The sequence below is a fragment of the Acanthisitta chloris genome, unplaced genomic scaffold (assembly GCF_000695815.1).
Source record: "Acanthisitta chloris isolate BGI_N310 unplaced genomic scaffold, ASM69581v1 scaffold37192, whole genome shotgun sequence".
NCBI lineage: Eukaryota > Metazoa > Chordata > Aves > Passeriformes > Acanthisittidae > Acanthisitta > Acanthisitta chloris.
Genome location: NW_008660562.1, coordinates 55,010 through 78,247, shown reverse-complemented (window position 1 = coordinate 78,247; position 23,238 = coordinate 55,010). Strand labels below are relative to the sequence as shown.

Sequence of the window (23,238 nt, the reverse complement as noted above, 5' to 3'; positions counted from 1 at the left end):
ATGAGTATTTGTAAATTACCTCAGTTTAAAGCTCTGTTTAAATGCTAAGTGCTTTGTGCTTAATACAGCTCTACACAGCTTTGTTAACCAGTGGAAAAACAGTGAATATACAGTTCAGTTCTTTCGGCTGAGTTCAGTTGCACAGATTTAGTATTTACTGTCGAGCTTTTCTTGATAACCTGCCTCCTGCTTTCTCTGTCTGGGAGAATGCATTGCAAGTTTCAGGGCACCGTTTCATGTCCACAGCAGTGAAATGTGTGACTGTGCCGCAGACATAAACAGTGATTCTCTCAGACTGGCTCCCTGTGCTGCAGGTCATGAGCAGCATTCCTGTATGAAATAGGAATAGTCAAGGCCATGTCCATATGTATAATCAAATTAAATGTAAATAATGCAGATTCAATGATCCCGCTGTGGTGGAATTCTTAGGACCACTGTGTTTTTTTCTGTCTTACTTGAACAGTTATTTAAAGCATGTGTTTTTTTTCTTTTAGCAGGTGGGAAGAATGAAAGGAAGAGGGTATGGAAGGATGTTGAACCTCTTTGTTTGGCTGTATGATGGAAGGAAACAGGACGGAGAACCTCTGCAATAGATCGTTGGGATGGCTTCAGCAACAAGAGAATGATGCTAAACCATGGCTTTGGAAACTTTCTAATTGCTTTTCTGCTGCTGAAAAGGCTTTGCCTTGTAGTGGGAAAACGGTAATTGATTACTTCCCTAAAGACATAGTTGGCTCCCAGTGCAGAGGGGGTGACTGACTGTGGTGGTGCTGCTGATTGATGGGGGGAGTGGGGAGGGAAGAGGGCACAGCAGGTACAGTGGCAAGTACAAAATTTGCCTGGGGGTTTAAGGCCTTCAGTTGTGTTTGCAGCACTGATGAAAGCAGGTTCGTTGCTTGGGTTGACTAGCTTTACTCTCCACAGCTGTTTGGAATAATGGAGCTGACTGCTGACCAGGTGTGTTAGGCAGCTGCTTGACAGCTCTACTAAGTTATTGCTGAGGTAGTCTTCATGCTTTAGGTTTTCATCTGTTCAGTTTGGAGGCAAATTTAGTTTTCTGAATTATTATTCTTATTAAATAGTAGTTACACCAATTGTGGATACTGTTCTTCATAAATGCCTTAATTTTTTCTTTTTTTCTGTTTCTTTAAATGCTCTTTTGGTGTAATATGTGTAATTCTATACATTTAAGATGCAAAGTGCTCAGGAATAGTGCAACACATTTATGTGCTTGAGCAAGTGAGCTCCAAGTGTTAAGTAACTCTCATTCATCCATTTTTCAATCTGACTTTGAGTGAAAGACGTGGAGGAGACAGATAAACATGTTGCTGTTTCCATGTGTCAGGGGTTAGGAAGGGAGCTGCCAAAAAAATCTGGAATTCAATGTATAAATTGGTTCCAGACACATTTTTGGCAGAGTTTCTTCATGAGATGTGGCATCAAGCAGAGAGGAATGGTTTTGAAGTTGGGTGATCAATTATTCATTGATGTGTAGTAGGAAATGCATTAAGTTCAATTTGGAAAAAGAAAAGTTGCTCAAAAGCTCTGGAGCAGTGTGTTCTGTGCAGGTTAGCTTGAGTGACCTTGACTGTTCTGTGCTGCTTATAACCTTTTTAATATATGTTTTTAAAAACCTCTTTGTGTCTTGATGCTTGTACATCCTGATATCTTAACTCCATACCTCCAAACTGCAAGGCTTTTTTTGCTTCTGTTTGTTCTTGCAAGAAGTAAGTATCTCTCAGCCTTAGCCTAACAGTTTTATGCTTTTCGTATGATTTTATAGCCACATGGCTGTTTGATTTATAGTTTTTTGGGTTTGTTGCTTCCCAAATCCATTAAAACCAATATACTGAAGGCTGGTAAACATAACTGGTATTTTGCTTTTAGTATCTTACATGTTCAGTCACTAAGGTAATAGTAATCATAAAGGTAACACTTCCCAAAGCATTTTATCATCACATTTGTAACAGTCTAAAAATATGCTTATTTATCCTATAAAATTATTGTTTTATTTATGTACTTGAATGTAACTGAGCTTTCATTTTCCAGAAAGATTACATGGAGAACAAGCAAGCTGCTGTGGAATTGAAGGATGCTTCATCTCCTCATAATGCTGGCTCTAAACTGTTTCCAGCAGTGCCACTTCCTGATGTTCATCCTCTTCAGCAACAGCAATTACAGCTTTCACCTGGCCCGAAAGTAAGCTGCTGTGCTCATGGCTCTGACTCTTCCTGTACTCCACAAATGCATTGTGGTGGTGGTGGTGGTAACTTGATTCACCCTGGCACAATATTAGACTCAAAAAGCACTGGGACGATAACCTGTCAAGTAGGGTCAGGATTTGCTTATCAGTCTGCATCTTCACTGAAGAACCCTCCAGCCAGGAGCAGCTTGGCAGGTGTTTCCACTGAGTTCTCTGGCATGTGCATAGAAAACAGTGTATCTTCCTGTCAGCATCTGCCCTGTTGTGGAAAACTCCATTTCCAGCCCTGTCATGGTAACGTGCACAAACTGCATCAGTTTCCAGCCCTCCCGAGCTGCACATCTCCTGGCTATTTCCCCTGTCCTGAGTTCACAAGTGGAGCTCCAGGACACTTGGATGAGCATATTGCACAGTCAGAGCTAACATCACACGTGTGCTCCAACCCTTTGCACCTAAACGTGGCACCTCCTGTGTGTCTAAAGGGCTCTCATTACTGCAGTGACTGCTTGAGCAAGGTTTGTACACATCACATTTCTCATTCATTAAGTCTGCTCTGTGGGTAATGTGGGAATCATGTTGCTGGAACGAAACACCAGCTCCACGGGTTGCAGCTTGCATCCTCCTGGTTGGTGATGCACAGTCCAAGTGTACCAGATGCTCTTTCCTGAGGTAACAGTGCAATAGGAAGACAAAAGAGCTATCACAGCATTCAGCTTACAGAGGATCTGTAATGTGCTCAAGTGGAATTTTGACTGGATTTGAAAGACAGTTGTCTTTTCTTTACAGCTGCAATTAAACTGTTCCATAGTAGGGACTCTGAGAAAAGGCTAACAGCAGTTAACATGTACCCTGGGGCAGCTGATCAATAAAGAGCCATTTGTAAGTCAGATGAGATGTCTTACACTACAAGGATATTCTAGTTTTGGTTTGGTTTGATAGCTCTTAGTTCAGTCTTCCCGAATTTGTTATATATTCTGAAGAACCAATTTGGTACAATTTAGAGCTGTGCTTGGATATTACTAGGCATTTCAAGTGAAATAATATACTCAACTTTGCAAGATGTGTTACCTGAGTTTCCAATCTAAAAGTCAAGTGTCTTCATCTCAATAAACTAAACGGTGAACTTGGTGTATTTGGAGTTATCTTCACTTTCTTTCTTGGATGGGGACGAAACTGTTTCAACCTTGTGCTCCTAATTGTGCAAGTTTCACGTGCTAGGTCTTATTTTTGGGAATACATATTAATACTACTTAAAGGTGGCACATCTTCATATGTTGAGTTTCATAGAATCTTTCCTTGTGTTTGAAGTCTAGAGCTAAGTATGCTGGGAAAGACTCTAGGATAGAAGCTGCCTTCTTACAGTGGTACTGTTGATTAGCTTTGTAGAGTACACTCAAGTTTGTTGCAGAAGGGAAACTGACTGATTGTAGCATGGAATAGCATGTGTTAATATTGTGTACTTAAATGAACTTGTATTTTGAAAAATTGTCCCCACAGCCAACCAGAAACAGCCTAGTTGATACTGCTAAAATCTGGCCAAATATTCCTCCTCCAAGTGCACAGACTGCACCTGTTCCTATCCCAATCTGTAATGGCTGTGGAACCAAAGGAACAGGAAGTGAGAAGAGCTTGTTACTGGCGAGTAGCCTTGGCAAATCACCACAGAAATATGGTAAACTGCATTTGTTTGAAACTTCATTTAGTGAATGTCCTCCTTTTAAATACTGTTGCACAGCAAGAGTTCTTGTAAATTGCACTATTGTCTGGAAACTCCTATCAAATCAGAGAGAACTAAACAGTAAAAAAGAAAACCTTGTCTCTGTCTTGAAAATTCATGACTTGAATTTACCTGTCTTGACTACTTGGTTAACTTACTATATTATTTGCATAGTTTTGATGTTTTTTTTATTTTTTAAACTATTTTTAATTGTTTTAAGAACTAGAAAAAGTAGTTCAGAAGACTCAGAAGTTGTTTTATTCTGGTGGTGTATAAAGAAATTACCTCCAGCCATACTTTGAAAAGCATTTTCTTAGTCTGCTGTCTATTGGCACTTCATATGCAGTAAAGGTGTAACATTTATAATTACAATATAATTTTTTCCAGTGTTCTTAAGCGGAAAATACTGTGTGAAATAATTTCATGGCCTTTCTACAATGTTAGTACTGCTTCAGTTACAAAATCCTTGCTAGTATGAAAGTTATACACTCTTAAAAAGTCATGGAAGAGTAAGAAATTAGATCATTTTACTGGTACTTTATGACTATGACCGTTTTAAGGTGTGACACCCCAATTAAGTCTCTTTACAAAGTGCAATTCCAGTGAACCTTGTAGAGCAGTAACTAGTCAAGATATACCCAAATAAATGACATTTATCTGATATGCTTTATTTTTAATTCTCAGTTAACTTTAATTTGTACTTTTTTTTTGACCTGGGAGGATTCTGTGTCATTCCTCATGTTTCTTTTCAAGTTGTTTTGAGGGGATGGAATGGGTGTATAATGCTAGTTCAAAATTAAATAAATTTTCAGAGTGCTGGAACACCAGAAATTTAACCTGAAATAGCAAAAACATTTAAACTCTCCTGAACTATAGGATACCTTTGTGTTTGTTCCATATTGCCTTAAATTTCTGCAATTGTCATCATTGTACTGGTAAACTCACCCAGTTTTGTTTAGATTCGTTATCTAATGCACAATGTAAATTTGATCAGCTTCCACGTTTCACTTCCCTTACGGATAGAGCACCTGCTGAATTTAGTGTTACACAACTTCAGACAGTTTTTGAGGCAGATACCACCTCAGCATTTGATAGGTGTTCTTTAAATACCTTATTTGATTGCTTGACAATTTAAAAGTAAAGCCAAAGATTTGACAGTGAGTAAATTTGTGCTTGAGATGGATGCTTTGTTAGATTCCTTAAGAAAATAAAACTGAACTTGTGTTCCTGGGTGTGTTGTTCATAAAGCTTCCTGTGTTAAGTTTATAGTATGTTAAGTTTAACATTTTTGGTGTTTGGAGATAGGAGTGAGCTTTGTTCTTAAACCTGTGCAGGGTCTCCGGAAGTTGCAATAACAGGCCAAGTTCTGGAAAACTTACCCCCAATTGGAGTGTTCTGGGATATTGAGAACTGCTCCGTTCCCACTGGCCGCTCGGCCATAGCAGTTGTGCAAAGGATTCGCGAGAAGTTCTTCAAAGGTCACAGAGAGGCAGAGTTCATCTGTGTGTGTGACATCAGTAAAGAAAATAAAGAAGTTATTCAGGAGCTAAACAACTGCCAGGTATCAAAACAGCACCTGCTTGGTGTTCTTGCTTGAGAGTTTGTGTACTTGGAGTGTGTTAATAGTGGTTCGTGTTCACTAAAGCTTTGTGTTTGCTTCTGTGGGTTTAGTGCCTGAGCTGATCTTCAGTTTAGGGGTGAGGTCTTTACTACTGAACTTCTGGTGTGAAACTTCTTAAAATGGAAACAACGTTCCATTATCTGTGGATGACTGTTTTAGCTTTAGTTTAGCGTTCATAGGAGGATTTTTATCTCATCCAGTAGTAAGTGATGGTGGAGTTTCTAGTGTTAGCCTTAAAATCTGTGACATTAACCTAAAAGAGCTACATTTCTGTGAAACTGACTTTTTTGTTAATGAATACTGTGCTGATTATTAAGCACACTTTTGTAAGTTAGTGGTATTGATTTGGATGCCTTTGACAGTATGTATTCTTTCAATCTATACCTCCTGTTTCTTGGTATTTTTTAACTTTTGCTGGTTCTAAGTCAGAAATTTCCTTCCCAACCCCTAAATTGCAGGTGTAACAACAGGTTGGCAGTTGTTCTGCTTATGTAAAGTAAAAGGAATTGATAGGGAGTACTTGCTATGTTTGTTACCCTTCTATTTCAACTAAGGTTTTTTGGAATGTTTTTAAAGTGTGTAATTTGTGAATTTAACACAGAACAGCAGGAGTCATCCCTAAGACATTACTGAACAGCTGAGGTTGAAGTTCATTGCTCCCTAGAACAGTTTGAGATCCATAGGTGTTCTGTTTCATGTGTTTGCATCAATTTATCTAAATAGGTGTGTGTGAAAGCTTTGGTGATAATTTTTTTTCAAATGAAATGTAAGCAAGCACAGTTCACGTTGAGGCTTTTGTTTCCACAGGTGACAGTTGCACACATCAATGCTACAGCCAAGAATGCTGCTGATGACAAACTACGACAGAGTCTTAGGAGATTTGCTGATACACACACTGCACCTGCCACTGTGGTTCTTGTGTCAAGTGAGTGTCAGTGGTTCTGATCTACAGTGCACAGTTCAGTGCTCTTAGGACTTTCGTGTATGATTTTGCTTTCCAGGGGTGATGCTTAGGACCAGCTTTAACTGAACTGCAGAACTGAGTGTCAGTGGCAGCAAGGGAAAAGCAGGGACAGTAAGAGGAGATCTTAGCTTAGTTCAACCAGTGGTATGATCTGATGTCTTGAATGTGTGTAAGTACTGTCTGAAGTTAGCTTCACCAGGAAGTGGACAAAGTAGAACTCATTGACTTGTCTTCATAGTCTGAGCAAAATACATGTGATTCTTTTAATTCCCGTAGCAGCATACTGTGCAGTTAAATATGCAAGTTACTCAGCTGTTGAGCTGCCATGTGTTGCCTTGGGTTTCTCCCTAAAGCTAAACAAATGTTTGCTGTAGAAATATCCAGTACCAGTGGAATGCCTTCCTGATGGATTGCTGCAAGTTGCTGTTAGAAGAAAGTCCTTGTCTTGAGACTGAATGTGCACTGCTGATTTATATTATGCCTGTTAAGAAGCCTTGCAGCTGTTTGTGCATTTTCATTGGGAATTTTCAACGATAAATAGAACTTGTCAAGTGAGATTTACAGTGACTTGTTTCTTTAATCTGATTTTTTTTAACTTTTTCAAGTCTTTCCTTGCCTATTTTATTTTTTTCTAGCGGATGTGAACTTTGCTTTGGAACTCAGTGACCTGAGACATCGACATGGTTTCCGAATCATTTTGGTGCATAAAAACCAAGCTTCAGAAGCACTCCTACATCATGCTCATGAGCTTATTTGTTTTGAAGAGTTTATTTCAGATTTGCCACCAAGGTTACCCCTCAAAATGCCGGTAAGGTTTTAATTCCAAGTGTCAACGTCCTTTTTTTCTAATTTAGGAGCAGAAGATCATGTATATGTTAGTTATGGTGAGGCATGATGTCTGCTGTGTATTTGGCCATTGTCTGTATTTCAGTTACTGCCATGTGGGTGTGTGCTTTCTGCTTTAAGGCTGAAAGAGTGAAATAATAAAAGCACAAAGTGGTTAACTAAAAAGTCAAATAGTAAGGTCTCACATTTTTAGCAATAAATATTGTACCAGATAATGTACCTGAAATGTTCTTTTTCTCACAGGAGGCTGAGATAAGAATTTAGTTGTATGTTAAGACATCTCAGTGATGCTTTAAGTTTTGAGTGGTTGTTTGTTTTCTTGGGGTTTTGTCTTCCTCGGTGATTCCCTCTGGATTTGTTGTGCTGCCTTTGTACAGCACTCATAGGCTGTAGCTTCTTTGCAATAACTTCCTGAACTATGTGTTTGCATGTGTAGAGTTTGATTCTTGGATTGCAAACACTGATGCTTTCCTGTCTGGAGAAGTGATCAGGTATTGATTCATTGATCAAGGACTTTGTCGTCTATTCTAACATCAGATTATGTTGGAGATGAAAGTTTGAGGATCTGTCTTGGTATGAGAGTTTTCCAAACAAATTGAGCACTGCCAAATGAATGACTTGGGAATGGGGTGGGAGGTGGTGGGAGGAGGGTGCCACTAGAACCAATGTAAAACTACTGGTTTTGAACAAAAGGCTATTCTGACATAACAAAATGAAAATCTTCCCCTAACCAGGCTTGCCATACGCTGTTATATGTCTATAACTTGCCAACAAACAGAGACAGCAAAAGCATCAGTAACAGGCTCAGGCGTTTGTCAGACAACTGTGGAGGGAAGGTGCTGAGCATCTCTGGGAGCAGTGCAATTCTCAGGTTTTTAAACCAGGACAGTGCTGAACGCGCTCGGAAGAGAATGGAAAACGAAGATGTTTTTGGTAACAGGATTGTAGTGTCTTTTACTCCCAAAAACAAAGAAGTTAATGAAACAAAAAGCTCCAGCTTTGTGGGAAATGAAAAGGTCAAGTCTCCAAAAAAAATTAATAAGAACATGAAGCTGTGCCTCCTCAACAAAGACTCAAGCGATCAGATTTCTGGTACCAAAGGCTCTGCTGGGAGAGGATTCCAGATCCCTGGATCCATGGTCAAACCCACAAATGTTAAAAGTTTACAGGTATTGTTCTACCCCATTCAGTATTCCTGCGTTTCCTTACGTTCTGGGGATTGCTTTAGCTTTAACTTGTCACTGCTACTATATGATTTACTGTGACTTGTAGTGACATTCCTGAATGACAGCAATATTCATCTGCTTGGAAAGCAGACAGTTAATTTGAGGGCTGTTTTTTTTTCCCCCCTCCTTGCCACCTTTTTATCAGTTTGGGAATACTGCTGGCGTTTGAGTTTTGAATCCTAGACCAGTTTGAACTTTTGCACTGGTGGTGAGTCTAACGTCCAGGTTGATCCATTTTGCTGCTTTTAAGGAAAACTAGGGTAGGTCTAGAGCATGGCAAAATATTTCAGCTAATTGACAGTCTACTCTTCTCTGCCACAAAATCAAAAATTCTTTGTTAGGAAATGCCAATGGAAATGCTATTACAGAAAAAATTGTCAGTCCTCTAGCTTTCCATCAGAAGGAAAGCCCCAGGCAAGGGCTGTCTGGTGCTTTTATGCTGACCTTTCATCTGTTCATGCAGGAGCTGTGCCGCCTCGAATCAAAGAACATCAGTCGAAGTATTGAAAACCAGCAAGAACGTTTGAGAGAACAAATTCCTTCTCCTCAGAATAACTCTAATGCAGCGGTTCCTGTGTCTCTTGCAACCAAAAAAATGGGAATGGGAGAATTATCCTCTAAAAGTAGTCAGAAGTATGTTTAAAAATAAAAATACCTCAAATGTTTTTACATTGTTTTCTGTAAATTCATGCAACATATAATGTGTTTTCTCTTTCTTATATTTTTGTAAATAGAAGAGACACCTCTGCTTCCAGGAGCATTACCAATTCCCCTGTAGATAAAAGAGATAGAGATGAAACTGCATTTCAGGTCAGCTATCCCTCTGCTTTCAGTAAGTTGACGGTCTCAAGACAGCTCAGTCCATTGCTCATGTCTCAGAGTTGCTGGTCATCTCGGTAAGTGTCTGTGTCTTATTTGTGAGGGGAAGTGACACTGCATCAGTACATACACTGGTTATTGCCATCTGTATATGGAGTTGTGTTTTTAACCATATTTCTTAATACACCTGTTCATGTGGTGGCAAAAGGAATCCATGGTGGTGCTGTCTAACAGCTACTAGAGGCTGAATATAGAGATAAGGTGGAGTGAGGTCTTTCAGAAACTTATGGCATGGCAGTTTTTTCATGCAGACTTTGACTTTAAGGTATTACAGACATCTTACTCCTCTTAGTTTCAGTGCCTTTGACATTCCCAGCAGAATTTTATCCAGACCCATTAAATGCTTGGAAACTCACATATTTGGCATTTGCCAGTTACTAGAATCATGTGAATGACTTTGACTTTTTAGTGTGTTAGTAAGATAGTAGAGGACTTGGTGCCAAATGTATTCTTAAATTGGGTGACTTTGAAACATAATATGAATTGTTTCCTTTCTTCTCATAGGAAATACTTGGCATCTTATGATATTTTGCTTGTGGTGGAATTTGTTTTCCCTGCACAGACATGTACTAGGAAGATCCCTTCCAAGTACTGTACTTGTGCACTTGACCTGTGTCTGTCTTCTGACTTAGTTTGAGATGTGTGTAGCAGAATTGTGCAATAGCTACTTTAGCTCATAAATGTTTTTATTTCACCCAGGAGTATGTCTCCAAACCTTTCAAATAGATCATCTCCGCTCACATTTAATGTAGTAAACCACACCAGTGGTTTAGACTGCCCTGATCCTTTTGCAAATGGTGCAGACATTCAGATCAGCAACATAGATTACAGATTATCCAGAAAAGAGTTGCAGCAAACTTTACAAGAAATTTTCTCAAGACATGGCAAGGTAAAAGCTCAAATTCCTTTATTACATCTGTTTCTTAAATACTTGTGTTGATGTATTTATGGACATGTGTATGGTCTAGCTTTGGGTGGGCAGAAATGGAAAGCTATCTGAAAAGGACTTTGAGACTTTGTTAAAAGGAGGTACTCTATTCTTTCTTTAAAAAGATCAGATCATCACTTGCACTTGCCTTTTAATTTGCATGTGGTCTTCATAGGTATGGTATTCTGCAGTTTTATATACAAAATTCTTGCTAAGTGGCTCATTAGTTACGCAAGCAAGAGACTTAAGCTGTAACAGGATAATCTTTTTCAGCTGTAAAGCTGAATTTTTAATGTCATTTTAAAAAGCACAGTAAAAGCTGAGTTTGAGAAGTGATCAAAAGCAGAGGGAGAGTGTGAATTGATAAAACAACTATGCAAGGTGAGGTCACTTCTACACGTTCTCTTTCTGTCTGCTCTGTGGATGGCATTGTTCTGGTGTAATCTTCTGTATGGGAAGATGATGCTTGTGTTAATGAAATGCCATAAGCTTGTTTTGGTCCAGGTACACTGCACTTGGTTTTATTTGCATTGTCCTGATGGGTGAAATGCATCATGCTCAGTTCCCTATGTTGTATTTGGCTCTTGGCCAAAGCAAGACTGTCACTCTAGTTATGGTTTGCCTTGGGTTAATACTTTGTTTTAAATGTATAAGGTGTTTTTTTTCCTCTCAGGTAAAAAGTGTGGAGCTCAGTCCTCATACAGACTACCAGCTGAAGGCTATAGTTCAGATGGAAAGTCTTCAAGAAGCAATCAGTGCTGTCAACAATGTTCAGAGATACAAAATTGGCACTAAGAGGATCCAGGTCTCATTGGCAACGGGAGCTGCTAGTAAATCACTCTCTCTACTTAGGTAACAAGCACTTTGGCATCCTCTTAATTGTCCCAGCATGTATTTAGTAGCTGAGAAGTGATCTGAAATACTGATGAAAGCAGTGACAGGGAAATAAAGTAAAATCTGTTGTATAACCTGATGAATCTGTTAAATACAGCTAGGCTAGTTCTCAGTTTAACATTTTTGCACTGCTTATAGTCTAAGTTGCATCTGAAGAGACTAGATCTCTGCTTAGTGGGGTTTAGTAGCTTTTCCCTACTACTCTTTCATAATACTGATACAGCTTTAACTTAATTTGTGCAGCTGAGTTGTGATTGCACTCGGCGTCTCTTTTTTTCTTTGCTCCAAGAAAGTTCATAGGAATTTCCTTTTGGAGGATGGGTACACAGTTGAAATGCTGTTGGTGTTTCCTTGATGTCCATTTTCTAGATGAGAGATGATATACCTAGAGTGCTGATGCTAGTGAGAATACAAGTATTGATTTTTATTTTCTTAATTCTTAATGCATTCTTTCAGTAAGTTGTCATTTATTTGCAGAATGAAACTAGTGCTTGGAGCAGAGAGTGTTTCACAGTTATGTACTGCTTGCTATTGTGTAACTTACAACTTTTATTCTTGCCTGTTCAAAGTTACTAATGTAACTACCAGGCTGGTAACTGTTAATGCTGAATTTTATAGATGTTTGAATCTCACCACCACATATGAAATACAACTTCTTCAGAGACATAACCTGATGAGTTAGCAGAAGTGTTACTACAGGCCCTCCCTGACCTGAAGTGACAACTTTGGTAGTGCTGGAATGGGATGCCATTTGTCCTGTTATATTTCATAAACTGCATCTGTAAACACCTCACCAACTGGGGCTGAAGTCTAATAATAACAGATTAATTTTGTGCTAATGCTGCAAAACTTTTTTAACTTTTTTCTAGCTCAGAAACAATGTCCATTCTGCAGGATGCACCTGCTTGTTGTTTGCCTGTGTTCAAATTCACAGAAATCTATGAAAAAAAGTAAGTTCCAAATTGTTTTCCTCTAGTCATTTAAAAAATAATCTCACCCTGTGTAATTATTTGGAGCAAAGAATGGAGCATTGTGGGTTGTTGTTGTTTGATGTCCCAGGACATGATATATCCAGAGGCAATGACTGCAAAACTGCCTTTCCTAGAGAGTACTACTTGCAGTGTTACTTTTTCTGTGTTGGTATGAGTAGGTTAGTAACGTTCACATTTTGCACAGAATAGTTTCTAGCATATTCCTGTTCATTAACCAAAAAAAATGATTGCAGCATTGTCTTAACTTTGTTTATAATGTGCATTTATTTCAATGCTTTTTTTTTTCTTAGGTTTGGTCGCAAGTTAGCTGTGTCAGACCTGTACAAGCTGACAGACACAGTGGCAATCCGTGACCAGGGCAACGGGAGGCTCGTGTGCCTCTTGCCCAGCAGCCAGGCCAGGCAGAGTCCCTTGGGATCCTCACAGTCACACGATGGTTCCTCAGCAAACTGTAGCCCTATAATATTTGAAGAGTTGGAATATCACGAGCCTGTTTGTAAGCAGCATTGCCTGAATAAAGACTTTATGTAAGCTGTGTATAAAATCCTATAAAACCTTACTAAATATTTGAACAGCATTTAGTATGTGCAGGAATATTAGAGCTGAGGTATATATGTGGTGATAGTGTGCTCTAGTCACTGTTTGTGTTTACAAGAGTAAGTCTAGCAGAAAATAAATGGCACAGTGAATTTTATGGATAACTTTTATGGATTAGTCTGTTCAGGTGAGGTGATTGTGTTCTAGCACAGCTGCCAGGAGTGAACACCTCTGACAGAAGCTGCCAGGTACACTGTGTTTTTGTAGTTATGGAGGAAGTTTATACATGCTAGAGATTCCTGTTAACCTGAATTTCATTACATAACTCTAGCTGGAGCTGATCATTCTTTGTCCTCTGGCTACATTTAGTGAGTGACTCATACAGACTTGGAGGTTTCTTGAAGCCATATATTAAGTTTCTTGTTTTGTTCAAGAACAGCCAGGTCATGCCACCTGAGCAGTTATTAGGTGCTCACTGTTAACTGCCTGGTGTGTGCTGCCAAAATTTAATTTGGAAGTTTTAATCAAATCACTGAATATTCAGAGTTGGAAGGGACACTAATGTTAATGGGTTCCTTTTATGGTACTAGAAATGTGATCTTCTCAATGATATTCAGAGTTGGAAGGGACACTAATGGTAATGGGTTCCTTTTATGGTAATAGAAATGTGATCTTCTCAACATTACTGCTGGAAATTTGCTCTAGCTATATTAATTTTTGAGGAAAAGATGAAAGCTGCTTGTGACTGCACATAGTGCTGTTGTCAGCTCGTAGCAGTGTGTTGTATGCATATAGCAAAATGCTTGCTCTGGATGTATGTGTAAGCACAAACATGCTCTGCTAAAACTATGTGGAGAATAAGGACCTTAACCTCAACCTCTGACTGCACATAGTGCTGTTGTCAGCTCATAGCAGTGTGTTGGATGCATATAGCATAATGCTTGCTCTGGATGTGTGTGTAAGCACAAACATGCTATGCTAAAACTATGTTGAGAATAAGGACCTTAACGTCAACCTTTTATTTTTTGCAGTGAACATGAGTTTGATCCAGACTCTTACAGAATTCCCTTTGTGATTTTGTCACTGAAGACATTTGCTCCCCAAGTTCACAGTCTTTTACAGACACATGAGGGTACTGTGCCTTTACTAAGGTAAAGTATTTTAATTTAGCCCTTTAGTGTAAGGTCTAACAGATTAAAAATTTAAAACTGCATTGAAATTGCTTGTTACATAGAAGCTTCAGTTCCTATGTAAGGTTGTATTCTTTAAAGCAAATAAGTGTATTATGAAATTGACTTTTAAAGTTCTTGTTCAGCCAAACCAGCACACTTATTTAAAATGAGCATTTGATGAAGTTGTCTGGAACACGTCAGTAAGTTGTTGAAGCCTCTTGCTCATGAAGTGTCTCAAAATAATGATGTTTTTAAGACCACTGTTACAGTGATATTTAAGTGTATAATGGAAGCTTTTTTTTTTCTTCTGAAGTTTTCCTGATTGTTACATGTCAGAGTTCAGTGATCTTGAAATGGTGTCAGAAGGCCAGGGTGGTGTTCCTTTAGAGCATCTGATTACCTGTGTTCCTGGAGTTAACATTGCCACTGCCCAAAATGGCATTAAAGTGATTAAATGGATACATAACAAACCACCACCTCCTACTGCAGGTAAATATTTGTTTAAAACTTTTCTCTGAACTGACTCTTTTATGCTAAAAAAATTAAGCTAATAAATTCCACTAATAAAATAAACATCTTGTATAAATTCTAGACTTTATAAGAGACGCTTTTCATTTTCTCCTATAGTGTAGCTTCTGTCCCTAAATGAAGTGCAGTGTTTAGTGGAAGAACATTAGCAAAAGGTTCAGTAATATGACATTATTTTGTTTGCAGATCCTTGGCTGCTGCGTTCCAAGAGCCCTGTAGGTAACCCACAGCTCATCCAGTTCAGTAGAGAAGTGATAGATCTCCTCAAGAGCCAACCATCCTGTGTCATCCCTGTCAGTAAATTCATCCCCACCTACCATCACCACTTTGCGAAGCAGTGCCGAGTGTCTGACTATGGGTATTCCAAGTTAATGGAGCTGCTGGAAGCTGTGCCTCATGTGCTGCAAGTAAGTGAAACTGCACTGTTCCTTCTGACTTGGGGAATTGCAGCTGCAGCTGAGTTACTGGTTGGTGTTTGAAAACAGCTGCGAGGCAACCACCTAGTCCAGCTCAAAAGATATGCTTAACTGAGTCTTGGCTGGTGATTGCATTCTTTTTTTGAGATGCTGTTTCTGTGTCACTGTTTTTATTGTGCACACCCTTCCAAAGCAACTTCTGGGGAAATGAGCTTTTCATTTAAGCCTCTGGCAAAAAGTTTGAAGGTGTTCTTAACCTGTGGTGTGGTGCTTGGGTAAAAGACTTTGTGCTGTTTGTCATAAGGACACTGCAAATGCTGAGTGCTTTTAAGTTGGGCTGTGATGTGTAGCCTGTGACTTGAAGGATTTCTGTGTGAAATAATATTGCAAAACCACTTTGGTCACATTAGCTTACTCTGAACACCAGTTGGCTGTTTCTTTGCACATAGTGTCATTCCAAAGGCTGTCTCTACTGTAGTCTTTATTTCTAGCCTACCTATAACTAGAACTGGCTTTTAAATACCTTTTACAGTAATTTAATGAGGATTCCAGATGTGAGTGACTAACTAGAATTTCTTTCAGATTCTAGGTATGGGTTCCAAACGCTTGTTAACGCTAACGCACAGGGCTCAAGTGAAGCGCTTTACTCAAGACTTACTGAAGCTTCTCAAATCCCAGGCCAGTAAGCAAGTTATTGTGAGGGAGTTCTTGCAGGCTTATCACTGGTAAGTCATCTTTAATGAACCAAGAAAACTGTGCAGGGCGTGTCTATCAATGGCTTTAAGACCTAGTGCAAGAGGAGTCAGCGCTTTAAAGCTTATTACAAAACTGTGGCAACTCTGTTGCCTCTTTGTTGTGATGTGGAAGTTCAGGCTTTTAATGAAAACAAATTAAAAGCTGTCTGGCAGGCTTCACTGCTTCCTCGAGTCCTGGGTTCATTTAACTTCATAGGAGCTGGAAGTTAGTTCTCTTTGAAGCCATGAATTCAAGAGTGGATTTAAGCAAATAGGTAGTGGCACATTAACCTGAACAATAAAAGGAAGACAATGTTAGGCTTTCTTTAGAGGGAAATCTGAAATGAATGGACTGATTGTCAGGAGTCTTTACAGCAGAAATGAGGAGTAATACCTGCCTTGAGTGTTCTGTTGTAACATGATAAAAAGTTGAGGTTGTTTTTGTTTGGTTGTTTGGGGATTTTTTTTTAAGAACCAAGCACGATGCTTTCCTTAATATGAAGATAGAAAATAGTACTTAATGTGCTTAGAGCAAACAATAGCATCTTGGAGCTAGCTGTGATCTACCTTTGCATGTTGTACTGTTGTACATCATGTGCCAGCAGGTCCTTTTGGGAGTGTGCCCTATTTCCACTGTTGGCAAAATATATTATTTGTTGTTTTTAAAGCTATTAAATATAGTCAGTCCTGGCCACTTCTTGAATAAGAGCCTATGTGAAGTGTTCTTGCTTCTGAGAGATTTGGCTGGGGAGGTGGGAAGAATAATAATTTTTAATATATTTCATAGTGTTGGGAAGCTTAGTGTTTTCCAGGGTATAATCTCTACCTTCTCTTGAGACCTATTCTCATTTAAGAGTGTCTGTAACTATGAAGCAAATCCAGGTTACTCAAAGTATAGTTATATGCAGCTGTATACACAGCACAACTACATTTTTCTAAAGCACTTAAAACCTGAGATTGAAAAAATCACTTGACATTGTGACTTAGGACAAATAGTTTGAGGCATCCACTGGTTCATCATATACAGCTCTTTGTTCTGTTGTCATGTGAACAATCAGTGTATTGTATTCTTCTGGTTAGAATGGATTTCTGGGTTTCCCCTTTGTTTCACAGGCTGGTATTATTGCCCATATGAAAATTATGCTAGCTTTTTTAGGATTTGAAGCTTATTTTTTTAACTTGGATAACAACCATATTTTTGCCTACATATCATATGTTAATTCTTCTATTACACAATTTTCTAAACCTTTTAGGTGTTTCTCTAAGGACTGGGATGTTACTGAGTATGGGGTGTGTGAACTGGCTGATATTATAACAGAAATTCCGGATACAGCCATCTGTTTGTCACAGCAAGACAATGAAATGGTAATTTGTATTCCCAAAAGAGGTATGTCCTGTTCAGTTTTCTGTGCTGTTTCTAAATAAATTGGTCTGTGACTATTTTAAAATTGTACTGACTCAAGTATATAGGAGTGACTTGGATTATTTTTATAGTTGTGTTTCTGCCTTTATAACTAAGTTGCTAACTTATAGCAAATCAAGAATTTGTCATCCTCTGAACACTCCTAATGGAACAGACAGGAAAACAGGTGGTAAAAAACAATCATGTTGCTACTTCTGCATCTAGTTAAGCTTTCTGTGGAATGGTTAGAGAGTGGGTGGTGTCCACACAAAAATTAGCAATGTATTTGGCCATTTGAAATCTCCTAAGGTGCTGATCACCAGATTATTTTGGACTTTAAGCAACAAGCTTAGTAAAGGTAGAAGAAAATAGAGTCTTGGCAAGGGTATGTGATTAGGCTGCAGATCAGCCACCATATCTCATTATATTTTGTTGCATTTTATAGGTGTGCTGGTATTGTAGCTATTACTTTGTTTCTTTTTTTGTTTTAGAACGTACCCAAGAGGAAATTGAAAGAACCAAACAGTTCTCAAAGGAGGTTGTGGACTTACTGCGTCACCAACCCCATTTCCGAATGCCCTTCAACAAGTTCATTCCTTCTTACCATCACCACTTTGGTCGTCAGTGCAAACTTGCTTACTATGGTTTTACCAAGCTCCTTGAACTCTTTGAAGCCATACCAGATGTCTGTCTTGTAAGTTCTCCAATCCTAAGCTGTACTAAAGTATTTTCCTGGGACCTATACAACTGTTTCAGCAGGGGTTATATTTCTCCTAGTTTGAGCTGTAGGCTGTGCACCTGAATGTTAAGGCAGCTGTATTTAAGAAAATCTTTTATTACAGCAGTTTTAGGGAAGTGGTCCAAGGACAGCACATTAACATTCACAATCCCAAGCACGTTCAAGGGGGATGTTTGTTAACAAATTCAAATTTTCTGACTTGGACTACATAACAAAATTTAGTGCCTCAAAATTAGAACTAAGAGTCATTGAAGTTGGAGCTAAGATTCATTGAAGTTGTGTTCAACTTGCTTTAAATATGTTAACTATTCAGCTGCTTATTTTGTTGTATTTCAGAAGTTTTTTGCTTGCTGTGTCAGTGAGGTGGCTGAGCTGTGCTGCATGGCACATGGATGCCCTGCCAGCACTGAATTTTAGCTGCAGATCACACTTTGTTTCTCCAGACTAGATAAACCGTTTCGACTAAGCGGAACTTGTGTTTTGCAGGTACTGGAATGTGGGGAGGAGAAAATTCTCACCCTCACAGAGGTGGAACAGGTGAAAGCTGTGGCTGCCCAGTTTGTGAAGCTGCTGCGCTCGCAGAAGGATAACTGTCTGCTGCTGGCTGATGTGCTGCCCGAGTACAGCAGAACCTTCGGCTACACCCTGCGCCTGCACGACTACGACGTCAGCTCAGTCCCAGCTCTGATGCAGAAACTTTGCCATGTTGTAAAGGTAACCTTTTCTCCTTTGTAGTTTATCCCTCTAAAAGCTGTGTAAGGCTGTGTTAAGGAGTTCTCTGGCTCAAGTTACAGGTCTGGGTGTGCTTAATGAAATGTTGATTCTGGAGCCCGGCGTTAAGTCAGGAGGGGGAAATTCCAGAAGGATTTTAAATGTAGTTTCTATTTTCTTATGGTGTGCTTTTTGTTCTTTTGTAGCATTTCAGCCTGCTCTGGGAATACTCATGTTTATTTAGCACATAAATTGATTGTATTATAGTACTTACTTTAACAATAAAACTTTTATTCCCCCCAGCTGACTTCTAACTGAAAAAAACAATGTTCCTGGTAACTGTAGTAGTTGTCAGGCTCCTAATGTTTTATGTTCCTTTTTTAACGAGCTATGGTTTGAGGCTTTGACTCTGAATGTGAATACATAGATGGTCTTACATGTCAGTGGGAAAGAGATTCCAATTACATGGATGTGGGTGTGTGGGTTTAGTGGCTCCAGTTTTGTTAAGTTAGCAGCTGGTGTTCAGGCTGGAGTTCAGGCAGGTCCAGCTGGCTTGGAACAAAGTCAGTCATATCTACCGTGTGGACAAAAACTGCTACTCAGCTATACAGCTCTTGTATGTTTAAAGTAAATATTTCCATGTAATGAGTTGCTTTATTCTGTGTACTTTTGGCTAGGGGAGTATCAGATGCCTCTGTGCTCAAACAGACTCCAACTACACATCTTAGAAATCATGTCCCTAACTTCATTCCCAATTCATTTTTCTAGGTGGTTGACACAGAGTCTGGCAAGCAAATTCAGCTGATAAATAGGAAATCTCTGCGGACTCTGACTGCCCAATTGCTGGTCTTGCTGATGTCCTGGGATGGAACATCCTTTCTCTCTGTTGAACAGCTTAAGCAGCATTATGAAACAGTCCACGGTACTTCACTTAATCCATGTGAATATGGATTTATGACCTTAACTGAACTCCTGAAGAGCCTGACTTACTTGGTTGAGGTGGGTCAGCTCTTGCCTTTCTGGTGTGTTTAATACTCTGCAAAGGCCTTGTGGCTAGAGAATATGGAAGTGTGGTGTCCAATTCTCTTATTTTCTAATAGGTTTTTACCAATGGTGCAGCAGAAGAATATGTGAAGCTTACAAAGCTGTACATGTTTGCAAAGAATGTGAGGTCCTTACTTCACACTTACCACTATCAGCAAATTTTTCTTCATGAGTTCCCAGTAGCATATAGCAAATACACAGGAGAAGTGCTGCAGCCTAAAGCATATGGATGCAATAATTTAGAAGAGCTCTTGGGAGCAATTCCACAGGTATGAAGAACTTGTGTTTTGCACAGTTACGCTGAGAGTAGTTGCATAACTGCAGTTTCTGTTAATTGAGATGAATTACTAGAATAATGACCTCCAAGGAAATTGTCTTTTTAATGAGCTTCTGAGAAATCTGGACTGTCTAATAAGAATTTCTTTTTTACATATTTTGGTTGAATTTTGCTTAAGAACCCTTCATAGGAAGGCCATAAACATTCCTGGTATCTTTGAGATAATTGATTTTCTATCTTGAGTGAATGATTGTACAGTACTGAAACTTGGTTTTGATCAGGGTTTAGGAGTGAAGAATTTTGGGACCTGGTCATAAGTGCCACATAGTAGAATTTTCTTATGGCATCTCCTTGTCATCCACATGTCCTATGTGATTTAGGCTAATTTTCTGACCCAGTTATAAGCTTTCCTTTAAGTCAATCTTTGTGGGTAGTGACTAAATGGAATTTTGAAACTGTTTCAACTTTTAATTTTGTTGATACATCATTAGGACACTTTGTGGCTCTATGTTTTGCTTTAGTCTCAGAATAATTGATACCAAAGCTTTTACTTGAGTAGAGTAGTACAAATTAGGACTGTGATTTAGTTTACTTTCATAAGCAATGTCAGTACAAAGCTAGATGAAAGGCAGTGAACAAGCTGCTTTGGGCTTTGAGCTTAGCAAGTGCAGATGTTCAATTCTGCTTTTTTCTCACAAGGTGGTCTGGATTAAAGGACATGGCCATAAGAGAATTGTGGTTCTGAAGAACGATATGAAAAGTAAGCCATTTCCATTTTGAGCAGTATTTTAGTTTCCTTTTCTCTTTTTTTCAAGAGATAAATTGAGTAAACAAACTAAATGAATTTGCCCTTTTGTAGCTCGTTTTAGTTCACCTAGTTTTCCCCCTGCTGATCATGTGGATGATCATGGAAGTCAACTTGCTGACAATAATGGACATATTATGGAGACCCCAGGATCCACTTCATCAATGAAACTGAATCTAGAAAGACCCAACAATGGTCTCGCAAAATTGATGTATATGAGAAATTTCTTATCTTAGGGGAATTAAACAGAGTAATAAAAGCAGTGCAGGGAAAGGTGTGTGAGTTAGACAAGTTCAATAAGCTTTCAAGCCATAATGCATGTTTACAGAAGGTGAGATTTACTGAGTATGTAGTTAGGCATGGGCCCTCCTGACATGACAGGGGCTCCTATCCTCAGCTGTCAGGGTATACACATGTGTATGTGGCTGCTGGAGTTCTGTTTCCTGTGGAAATGTAACTCTGTAGGCATAAAACTAATGAGAGAGGAATGGTCAGTAGCAGCTTCTGCTAGCAATATCTCCTGTATTCCAGTGGGAATATAGTGCTCCTTTATGGCATTTTCATGTTGGTTTTTGTGTTGTTACTTATTTGCAGATAATAACAGCAGTTTTTGTTGGTATAAATCTGTCTCCAAACAATAGTAACAGGAAAATGGTGACCTAGTTAATATGGTGCTGTTGTCCTGAATTCTTTTTACCACCTGCAGGTTGGAGAGCTTGTGAAATTGTTCATTCAGAAGTCTAGGCTTGTCACTTTTTATTTTGAGACCTTCGGCTTTAATTTTCAATTGTAAATGTGTTAGATGATACATGAATAGTTGGTAGGATGTTGGTATGTCTGCAGGGGAGTTGTCTGGTAACTGATCCTTGTCAGGTCAGGAGTGTTGGCAAGGACTTGTTTCCTCAGCTGCTGTTCTGTGACACGAGTTTGGCAAATACCATGTTTTACCCTAGGGATGTATTTACTCAGGCAGGCAATAGTTTAACAGTACTGCTGCTTTGTCTGCTTTGTTGTAATTAGTTAGGTGCTCTTGATGCAGCAAATGAATCTGAGGTTAATTAGGATTAATTAATTTAGTTTGGTATGAGTATTTCAAATACAGCAAAGCTCTCAAATCCTCAGAATTGCATCTGGAGACTTTCAATTTACCAGCACTGAAATATTGACACCTTCACAGTTTACAGATACTTTGAAAGATGTTTCCTTGGTTTTGTAGTTCCTAATCAAACAGAGCAAGAACTGCTTTGCCTCACAAATACATCTCCTGTTGACCTCTTGTGTGAGCCAGTCCCTTCCTGCCTGCCATCCCCACAGCTGAGACCTGACCCAGTGGTTCTGGAGTCTGCAGACCTCATTCAGTTTGAGGAACGTCCTGCACCTCTCTCTGGTAGGAGTTTGTTTGCCTGTGTTGTGTTGCTTAGGGAAGATAACTTGACAATTAGGAAAATAAAGCATCAAACAAATGTTCAACTGCGTAAAGTTCTATTTAAATACACTTACATCACACAAAGGAATGTGTGTTGGGAACACAGAGAGGCTTCCAGCAGAAGCTTGAGTACTGATCACCACTGTGAGTCTCTGGGGAGACTTTTATAGGGACCTTACCACCTCTAAGGTTGGATTTTGCCAACCTGTATCACCCTTTCACCATAATTTCATAGAGCTTTTCTAAACATTGAGAGTCTTAATGTATGAGAATTAAGTTAAACCTCCTCAGTAGTTGCAAACATCACATCAGCTGCAGAGGTGAACGTGACCCACTTTTTGGCCTCAACTCAGGCTGACAAGATTTTTAGTATTTTATCAGTAATTTCAGTTGGTTTATTTATTTTAGAGATCATGATTTTAACAGAAGAAGAAAAACAAAGAATTGTTACCACAGCTGAAGAAAAATTGACCTCTGGTCTTGTGGTATGTGACACCACAGAAAATGCTTCAGTGCCTCCCTGTCAGTCCTCTGAAACCCAAGGAAACAAGGAAGCAACGGACAGCCCAGCCAAAAAGCAACACAAAAACAAGGTGAAATTGGCAGCAAACTTCTCACTTGCACCTGTAACCAAGCTTTAACCTTTTTTAGTGTGGAAGACAAATGCCTATGGACTCTGCACCAAGTCAAGCTATTTGCTAGCCCCTATGTATTTTAATGAAAGGCCTAGAGGAATTAATTTGTATTTAATGTATCATGTGAAGGTTTTGTTCCTTTTACACTGAACACAGCTGTTAGCAGAGCAGATTTTTTTCTATTATTTTGAAAAAAAATCTGGCATTTGTTAAATTATTCTTCAATTTTACAAGTTTTCATAAATGTGTTCAGGAAAAGCAAAATATGAATTGCCCGGAAATGGAACAGATTTTATTTTCTTTAAGCCTTGTTGGTGATGTAATCATACATGTAGCATACTGTATTCTATAGGCTGTTGCTTACTGGTATTGTTTCAGACAGTATTAATGAAATGCATGATTTGTCTTTCAAAAGCCTGTTGAGAAATTTTTAACTTGCTGACCTGAATTGACCAGAGTGAAGGGAAATGATGGACTGTCTTCCAGAGGAGAAACTTGTTCTCTCACCTTCCAGATGACTTGTAACTGCACTGGAAATTCTT

At 39.0% G+C, this 23,238-nt stretch overlaps 1 protein-coding gene across 1 annotated transcript; it reads left to right on the top strand.

Moving 5' to 3' along the window:
• Nucleotides 1-492: 492 nt before the first annotated feature.
• KIAA0430 (KIAA0430 ortholog) lies at nt 493-22,996 on the top strand. The gene is made up of 26 exons (XM_009069854.1): nt 493-702; nt 2,050-2,718; nt 3,701-3,875; nt 5,255-5,481; nt 6,349-6,466; nt 7,141-7,313; nt 8,086-8,520; nt 9,041-9,210; nt 9,312-9,473; nt 10,156-10,345; nt 11,058-11,236; nt 12,148-12,228; nt 12,561-12,797; nt 13,839-13,958; nt 14,293-14,468; nt 14,694-14,914; nt 15,506-15,648; nt 16,911-17,044; nt 17,551-17,753; nt 18,285-18,512; nt 19,278-19,508; nt 19,610-19,822; nt 20,530-20,590; nt 20,690-20,830; nt 21,852-22,022; nt 22,470-22,996. The coding sequence occupies exons 1-26, from the start codon at nt 556-558 to the stop codon at nt 22,700-22,702; spliced, it is 5,238 nt and encodes a 1,745-aa protein (XP_009068102.1). The 5' UTR covers nt 493-555; the 3' UTR covers nt 22,703-22,996.
• Nucleotides 22,997-23,238: the final 242 nt, after the last annotated feature.

What these genes read in the sequence shown, in the direction of transcription:
- KIAA0430 (XM_009069854.1), top strand. Translation starts at nt 556, where the DNA reads ATGATGGAAGGAAACAGGACGGAGAACCTCTGCAATAGATCGTTGGGA. An exon ending in CAAATCACCACAGAAATATG is followed by an intron (nt 3,876 to 5,254) that starts GTAAACTGCATT and finishes AAACCTGTGCAG; the next exon opens with GGTCTCCGGAAGTTGCAATA. An exon ending in GCCTGACTTACTTGGTTGAG is followed by an intron (nt 19,509 to 19,609) that starts GTGGGTCAGCTC and finishes ATTTTCTAATAG; the next exon opens with GTTTTTACCAATGGTGCAGC.